Here is an 8,284-nt window from a genome sequence, read left to right as displayed (position 1 = left end):
TTTCCTGGCTGAATCCAGCACACGGACGTATAGAATTCAGTTGAATGAGCTCAGTGACAAGGGGAAGACTTGGTAAAATGTCTCAACTGCAGGTTTTCATGTGGTATTTGATTTTAAAGTTTGCTAATGAAGAAGTTGGAGATGAACTTTTTTCTGTATATGGCAGGAAATGCTTCCTGTGTCATATTCCCTGTATGTCTTCAAAGACATTGGAATAATGGTGGCCAAGTCAGTCATGACCAGGCGATAACTTGGAAGGTGCTTGCAAGATCAGTGAATGCTGTATGGTGGCTTGTTTCAGGGATAACGTCCTGCTGTGCAGGCGTAGCTCAGAGGTGCCTGCTGTCCCAAGGCTTACCTCCTGCTCAGTTTGGCACTGTAGCTCTGGGAAAAAATGGGGAAAAGGGATGCTGTGACACTGGATTTGGGGCTGCTTTGGTGGCAGAGAAGCTTGAAGTCATCCTCTGCCTGACTTGAAAGGCCCTTTTTAAGTGGCCTTTCAAGACTACTACCCATGAAATGCATGGCTTCTGTGTCAATGACTTGTTTCTAGATTCATTCTTTATCTCTTAGTTTATACTTTTCATTTGCAAATAGGGTTAACAACTTGGTTTGTAGGTTACCAATTAAAAAGGAACATTCTTAGCAGTTTTTGTTTAAACTGTAGCTGACTTAACCACAGTATTGCTGTATCCACAGTACCAGACCCAGCCTTTGCTCCATCATGACTCTTTGCTACCAACTTGTGTTTTGAATTATTTTTTCCAGATTGTGAATAGGCACGGTCCCGAGGCAGACAGGCATTTACTACGCTGCCTATTCTCGCACGTGGATTTCAGTGGCGATGGTAAAAGCAGTGGCAAAGATTTCCATCAGGTAAAGTTTGCATTGAGGCATCCACTTACCAGTTTCAGTTGTTAGAAATCTGCGGTAGGACTTGATCCACTTTAAGCACAGAGACAGGTTAAGAGGTAGTAGCTTCAAGCAAACTTCTTTTCTGGTATATGGCCTTTCAATTGCCAGCACATTTGCCAGTCCTCAACTCAGAAGACAAAAAATTGTTGATAGCTGACGCTTCTGATCCCTTGATCTGGAAAAACAGATGGGTTCAGTACAATTGCTCCTTCTGCCACAGGCAGTGGATTTTGAAAGCCTTTCTTTGTGTTGTAAAACTTTGGTCCAAATCCACTAACTGGCACTTCTGGTGCTGGCTATGTCTGTCCTCAGGATTGCTTTCATCCTTAAGCAAGTCATCCTTTGCCACAGACTTTTTAGCTCATAAACAGGAATTAAATGTTCTTTGTGTATTGTAATGTGTGAGGATGCTTACAGAAAATGAAACATTGCACACATGGTGGAGAATGTTTGATCACTTTTTCAGCCTTAAAAGGAAAACCAAATTAAACCTGAAGAGAACTTGAATGAAAAGTAACCAGTTAATGAGGGTTTGAGTACTTAAGACTTAAGCACCTTATCTTTGTTTAGTTTTACCGCATGCAGTGAACAGTAGAAAGTTGTGTTTTATTGTCCTGTTACAGATCGATATGAGCATTCAAGTTACCTTGTTCTTTTTCAGACTCAATTTCTGATCCAGGAGTGTGCGTCGCTGATTACAAAACCAAACTTTATCTCGACGCTGTCCTACGCCATTGACAATCCGTTGCACTATCAGAAGGTTTGTGAGCTGCTTGAAGGGGATCCCCCTGTCAGAAACTGCAGTGAATTGGTCTGTAGGAAGCCAGCTGCTTTCCCTTGTGTTTTTCCTCGTGGGTTTCTTTTTTATGGCTGAAATGAGTGGTTCTAAAGTATTGCCCAGTAGGTGGGTTTCTTTTTGCTAAACTGAGCAAGTTGTTCAGTCACTTGGAATGACTGCAGACTAATTTTAAAGCTTATCTAATGTACTTTATGGCTTGTTTGTGGCAGCCAGGACCAAAATCAATCATTAGTGCTTCTGTTTCAGTATGAAAGCCATGATGGGGGTTTAATAGTGAGTGGAATATGTGGAAGAAACATTTAGTCTAGATGTATCCAAAAATAGTTCCAAAGATGCTTTGTTTAGCCTCATGAGGTTTGTGTTAACCTACAGCAGAATAGCTATGAATACTGCAGGCCTGCATGTGGGCTCTAGATAGCCTGCCACGTTAAGGACGAGACTAATCATAACAGCTTCCATTTAACTCTTCTTACCTGTTTCAGAGTCTAAAGCCTTCACCCCATTTGTTTGCCCAATTGAGTAAAGTCATCAAATTAAGTAAAGTTCAAGAGGTAGGTGAACATTAAAATATTTTTGAAATAGATGGGTTTTGGCTAAGCTTTGTTAGAAAGGATGATGTCCCCTTACTATGATGTTTGTTCTTGTTTTGTAGGTGATTTTTGGTCTCGCTTTACTGAACTCTTTCAGCTCGGATCTACGAGGTTTTGGTAAGTGAAGCTCCCAAAACACTGCAGCAGGGACACCTTTTTTCTTATTAGGCAGTGGGCTTTCTAGATGGGTGGGTGTGTGCCTGTGTGACCCGAGAAATGCAGGACCTTGCAGTCCGTAGTCCTATTGAACTCTAACACGGTTTTGAGAGGGGCAATAAACAGCACAGGCATCTTGTCTTTTATGACGCTGGAGGTCCCTTCCACGAGCGACTTCCGAGATAATTAATCAAATTGACGTACTGTGATATCTTCCTTTTAGTTGTTCGCTAATGTTTGGGCTCTGGGGTGTGGATTGAGACTTCTGTTTAAATCTGAACTGTTGTGGTTTGTGGTAAACTCAGAGAGTGGTACCTAGCTAAATAGTCTTCATGTTAGAAAGAAATGGCAGGTTTTGACTCCAGCCTCTCTCGTTTTCAAAAGCTGCCCAGTTTATCAAACAGAAACTCCCGGACCTTTTGCGCTCTTACATTGACGCCGACGTCAGTGGAAATCAAGAAGGTGGCTTCCAAGATATTGCAATAGAGGTCCTGCACCTTCTCCTCTCCCATCTCCTTTTTGGGCAGAAGGGAGCCTTTGGGGTAGGACAGGAGCAGATTGACGCGTTCCTCAAAACATTACGTAGAGGTAAGTGCGGCGATGTTCTGGAAGCCTGACTAAATGCTAACTTTAATACGTTCTTTTTGTAAGTTACTGTCAGTACAGACTGCTGCTGAAATGGTGGGGAGCTCAGTCAGGTAAAAGTCCGTGAATTTTCATAACTCTAACCTGACAGAAAAATACCACTCTTCCGGCAGCAGGCCATAATGTTTTTCTTTCAAAGAACAGTAATGTGTTCTCATGTGTGGGGTTTTTGAAAAGCTGTGATAAATGGGTGTTAAGCAGGGGGTTATTCAAGTCTGGGTTTGCTCCCTTGTATTGGTATTTTGTGGATTGCTGGTATTTGTGAATTAACTAATGCAGCTCAGTGCACTGTAGTAGAAAAACTTGAACTCCTTACAGTGTAAGCAAGGAGTATACACTAACATTTCCAATAGGTAGATCTTCAGCACTAGGCTGTTTAGGTGCAGATCTATGAGGAACCACTAACACAGTGAGGGGAGCAGCTTTGAATAAAACCAGTTCATTGCCTGGAAGCCTTCATGGTCCTTGTGTGATGGCAGGGGATGTCATGGATAAGCTGTGAACTGGTAGCCTGTTCCTTTCTGAAACAAGAGTGTTTGCTGTAAAGCCAGCAGAATAAGGAAGATTTGGTTTCAAAGCTAACTGAATTTAACTCAACCCACTCCTTGTCCCTGCACAGACCTGGAGAAAGGCACCCTTTATACAAGAGCAAAATTCTTGTTTTATTTAAGTGTAGCTCCTTAGTTCGTACTTAACTTTCATGAAAGTAAGTGTATTAGCTTCTGCAGTTCTGCTCACTTTGCTTTGGGAAATTGGAAACTCTTCTCTGGCCCCAAGGGGTATGGAGGCATGATGCATCATCTTAAAGATAATACTGTCTCAGGAAGACCCGTCTGAGGTGTCCTTACATTTTTCCGCTGTGATCAAATCTCCCACCCATGCATCTGATCCTCTCATTGCTGTGTCTCTCAAACTTTGCTTCCCTGGGAGGAAGAGGGGAGTATTCTCGCTTTCCATGCCCAAGTGCCTGGTTTAGATTTGGTAGACTCAGTAGCAGCTCCTTTGTTCCCTAATACTTCCAGATCTGGAGCGGAGGCTTTTGCTCTACTGCCGTATTGTTTCCTGCTCTGGGATTTTTCTGAATGGCTGCTGTCAATGACCGTCTCGTGCCAAACTTGCCACCAGCACGGCTGCTAGCCCTTCGGGCAGCCGCAGTGAACCTGTGTGAACCTGGTCTCGTCTGCATTGTTCTCTAGGAATATTCAAGTGGCAGTAGAGAACTGGGAGGTGGGGTGGAGGAATGCTGCGTGAGTGCCCCTGCGACTCCTGCAGCAGCAGGGAAGCTAGCACAGCACTCAGGTTACTTTAAACAGTTACTTGCATGCAACTGGTGTGCTGGGTTTTTTGAATTGTTACTCTTGCTTTCAGATTTTCCCCAGGAGCGTTGCCCTGTGGTGCTTGCACCACTTCTATACCCTGAAAAACGGGACATTCTAATGGACAGGATCCTGCCTGATTCTGGAGGGATAGCCAAAACCATGATGGAGAGTTCTCTGGCAGATTTCATGCAAGAAGTTGGCTATGGCTTTTGTACGAGGTTTGTAGGAAAATGTATTTTTCAAGTGTCTTGCATGGTGGTGGCTTTTGCTTGCTTCCTGAGGCAACAGGTGAAGAACACTTAAAGCATTCCTCATTAGAACCTCATTAAGTATATTATAAGGTCATTTGTTTTGATTCCTGGTTTATACCTTGCTTTTTCCTAATGTGTATAGCATGTCTGTTGAGGTGGTGCAGAATTTTGTGATGGTAAGAAGTGCTAGGTAAAGGTATTAAAATTCCTTGTGGAGATTTAATAAGAATTTGACCATCACCCCTTTTTTAAGTAAACCCAAAGCGCTGAGGTAGGCATAAATTCCAAGTAGATCTTTGGTAGAACTTCTCTTCTGGCAGACTGCAGTTTTCTCCCTGTTCACATGGAATAGATTACGAGAGAACCAAACGTGGTAATCTTGCCTCAAGAGGGTTGACCAGCAGCAGCTTTTTGTTGGGTTTTGATCAGTGTGATACGCAGTACAGTGGACATTATTTGGAGCCGTACAATCTAATTATGACAGTGAATTGGAATCTAATGACAGTGAATTGCTAGAGCATCCCGACAGCTGCATCAGTCTTTGCTGGAGCTCTGCCTCGCTGGAGCTGTGTGAAAGGGGCTGTTGTCCGTGGAGCTGTGAGGGTTTGCAGGCGTGCTGTGGGCAGGGCTCGAGCTTTGCTTACAGCACGTGTATTGCGTTACGTGGGCTGATTGTTTACACACATGTGCCAATTGGAATAATTACTGGAAGAGTGGAAGGAGAAGCTAGACTTTAGTCAGAAGCTGTCTATCGAGTAGTTAATTGGAGCATATTAAAAGGTTTTCCTGCTGGATATCTATCTGCACAAATCCAGCTCAATTTGAATGCTGTTTTTGAGGATTTAGGATAGTGCTGTAATGCCAGTAGTGGTAACAGGAGCCTGCAAGTGCATGGCTGGTTTTCAAGAGGGCCTTAGCCCTCAGTATGAACGTAATGCTTCGGGGTTGTTTTTAAGGTGATTCACTTAAGCGTGAGCTACGAGAAGTAAATGATTCTGTGTTTTAAAAGAAAGGTCATTTAGTACTTTAAATAATGATCAAATCTCAGATGTTAATATAAGTTTCTGTTCAAACAGTGAAGGAAACACAATGTAAATGTGTTAGAAAATACTGAAAATTTCCTTTATTAACATGTGCCAGTTAATAAAACTTTTTGGTCTGTAGTGAGGCTGTATAAATCTTATTGGCCTAACTAGGAAGTGTTTGCAAGGTGAAACAAATTGCCAAAAGTGCCCTCCATTCTAAAATGTGATTTGAGCATAAGCACCTGCTCGTTGTCTGCTCTTTGGCTCCCTGAAGTTTTCTGCTGGTGACCTCTGCTCAGAAACGTTGTGGCTGCATCAGGCTACGGGGCGTATGTACCGTCACAGCCTTTGAACGGTGCAGGCCGGTTTGAGACGTGCGGTCTGGGAGCCTTTGTTTCACGTCTAGCTAGCAGAACACTTCAGCCTTTGAAGCCGTGTCACAGGTCAGTGCATGGAAGTGATTTTAACAGAAGACAGTGCAAAACCTACCCTGTGCTGCTGCTTAGACAGAGCACAGCCTGTAAAACGTCTGTCACTTAAGTAGACCCAGCGTTGAACTGAATACAGGGCATGCTGTTTCATGGAAATAATTGCACAGACTTTCTGCTGAATTTCTCTTCTTGCTTGTCCCAGAATCGTGTTATGGTGGATAATTTGACTAACAACCTGAGCAAATGATCATATTTTACAGTTTGCAGTTAGTTCTTCCCAGCAGTCCGTGGTGTCCAGCTGTACTCACAGGTCTTGCTTTGCCTCTTACGTTGTGCCACAGTGAAACCTGCTTTTCTATTAAGATCTCTGTTTTGTTGCATCTTAGTGTTGAAGAATGTCGCAACATAATCATGCAGTTTGGTGTTCGGGAAGTCACGGCTGCCCAGGTTGCCAGGGTTTTGGGGATGATGGCTCGGACTCATTCGGGGTTGACGGATGGTATTCCATTACAAGTGAGTGGCCTGCTGGGGTGGGGATTATATGTTTCAGTCAGCAGAAAATAAGGAGTTAAAATGCTAGCCTCTGGTGACTTAAGAATTGCTTTTATTTACCACTTACACTTCTAACGGTTCTTCTGTAAATGTCTAATACCTCCTTGATTCTCCTAAGTGTGCCGGTGGTGTCGTTACTGGTCAGAACTTCTGCTTTACCTTCACAGTGCAGGGAGTTTTATAGCTAGAGGCTTGTGAGACTGCTTTATTTTTAACTAGTATTTGATTGAGTGTATTTAACTTGCAGTCTATTTCGGCTCCTGGCAGTGGGATTTGGAGTGACGGGAAGGATAAAAGTGATGGAGCACAAGCCCATACCTGGAATGTGGAGGTCTTAATCGATGTTCTCAAAGAGCTGGTAAGTTTTGTGAACATCTGTCTTTTATGAGGAATATCTGAAATTGGGGCAAGTCCGGCGTGAACGTAAAGCTTTTCAAGCACCTAGCCCCTTAAATGGCTTTGAATCTCATTAATGTAGTTGGACTGCTGTACCTAAGTGATTTTTTTTTTCTTCATGAACAAGAGTATTTTGAGGAATTATGGAAAATAACAGCTGTCTGAATGGGTAACATGGGTGCAACTTTATTCCCCACTACTCCCATGTACTCCAAGCAAAAACCCTCTTGAAGGGTGGGTTTTGTTTTGTTTCAGGAACTTATTTCTGTCAGTAGAAAGCTGGGCATCAGGCACCTTTATCCTGAAAAGCTTCTCACTGTAGGCATTAAGGATGAAGATGGGGATTTGGAGTGACGGGAAGGATAAAAGTGATGGAGCACAAGCCCATACCTGGAATGTGGAGGTCTTAATCGATGTTCTCAAAGAGCTGGTAAGTTTTGTGAACATCTGTCTTTTATGAGGAATATCTGAAATTGGGGCAAGTCCGGCGTGAACGTAAAGCTTTTCAAGCACCTAGCCCCTTAAATGGCTTTGAATCTCATTAATGTAGTTGGACTGCTGTACCTAAGTGATTTTTTTTTTCTTCATGAACAAGAGTATTTTGAGGAATTATGGAAAATAACAGCTGCCTGAATGGGTAACATGGGTGCAACTTTATTCCCCACTACTCCCATGTACTCCAAGCAAAAACCCTCTTGAAGGGTGGGTTTTGTTTTGTTTTGTTTCAGGAACTTATTTCTGTCAGTAGAAAGCTGGGCATCAGGCACCTTTATCCTGAAAAGCTTCTCACTGTAGGCATTAAGGATGAAAATGAAACAAAATATTTTTGTAGCTGCTCATTCCAAAACCATAAATGCTTCTTGTATATGACAACTTTTCAGAAACAGGAAAGTTTTTCCATCACTTCATAAACAGCAATTTTTGTAGTGAACTCAGTAAAACCTGAGTACAATTTCCTTTGCTGACCTTAAACTGAGTGATTTCCGCCCCCCCCTCCCCTAATCTGTGCCGGAGTCTCAGTTGTATGTTTTGAGGCTCAGAAAAAAAACCAACCTGGCTTTGGTGCTCACCTGTCCCTGAAAGGAGTGGTTCCTATGGCCAAATATTATGCAATGGCCATAGTTCCCTCCAAGCCTCTTCATCTCTATGGTTTCACACTAAAATCTAGTAGGTGGGGTAGGGTAAGTACTTCTTACAGAGTACTC

General features: G+C 42.9%; 1 protein-coding gene across 1 annotated transcript in view; it reads left to right on the top strand.

The window, feature by feature from the left end:
* Nucleotides 1–768: 768 nt before the first annotated feature.
* Nucleotides 769–8,284, top strand: part of LOC104505678 (CCR4-NOT transcription complex subunit 1-like) — a gene marked incomplete at both ends in the record, with an annotated part of 45,599 nt that continues 38,083 nt past the window's right edge. The window contains 8 exon segments of the mRNA XM_010159332.1: nucleotides 769–876; nucleotides 1,577–1,675; nucleotides 2,197–2,265; nucleotides 2,367–2,421; nucleotides 2,845–3,048; nucleotides 4,474–4,642; nucleotides 6,518–6,644; nucleotides 6,931–7,041. Coding sequence (XP_010157634.1) covers nucleotides 769–876; nucleotides 1,577–1,675; nucleotides 2,197–2,265; nucleotides 2,367–2,421; nucleotides 2,845–3,048; nucleotides 4,474–4,642; nucleotides 6,518–6,644; nucleotides 6,931–7,041 — 942 coding nt within the window.

The sequence above is a fragment of the Eurypyga helias genome, unplaced genomic scaffold (genome assembly GCF_000690775.1).
Source record: "Eurypyga helias isolate BGI_N326 unplaced genomic scaffold, ASM69077v1 scaffold18779, whole genome shotgun sequence".
NCBI lineage: Eukaryota > Metazoa > Chordata > Aves > Eurypygiformes > Eurypygidae > Eurypyga > Eurypyga helias.
This window is presented reverse-complemented; position numbering and strand designations above follow the sequence as displayed.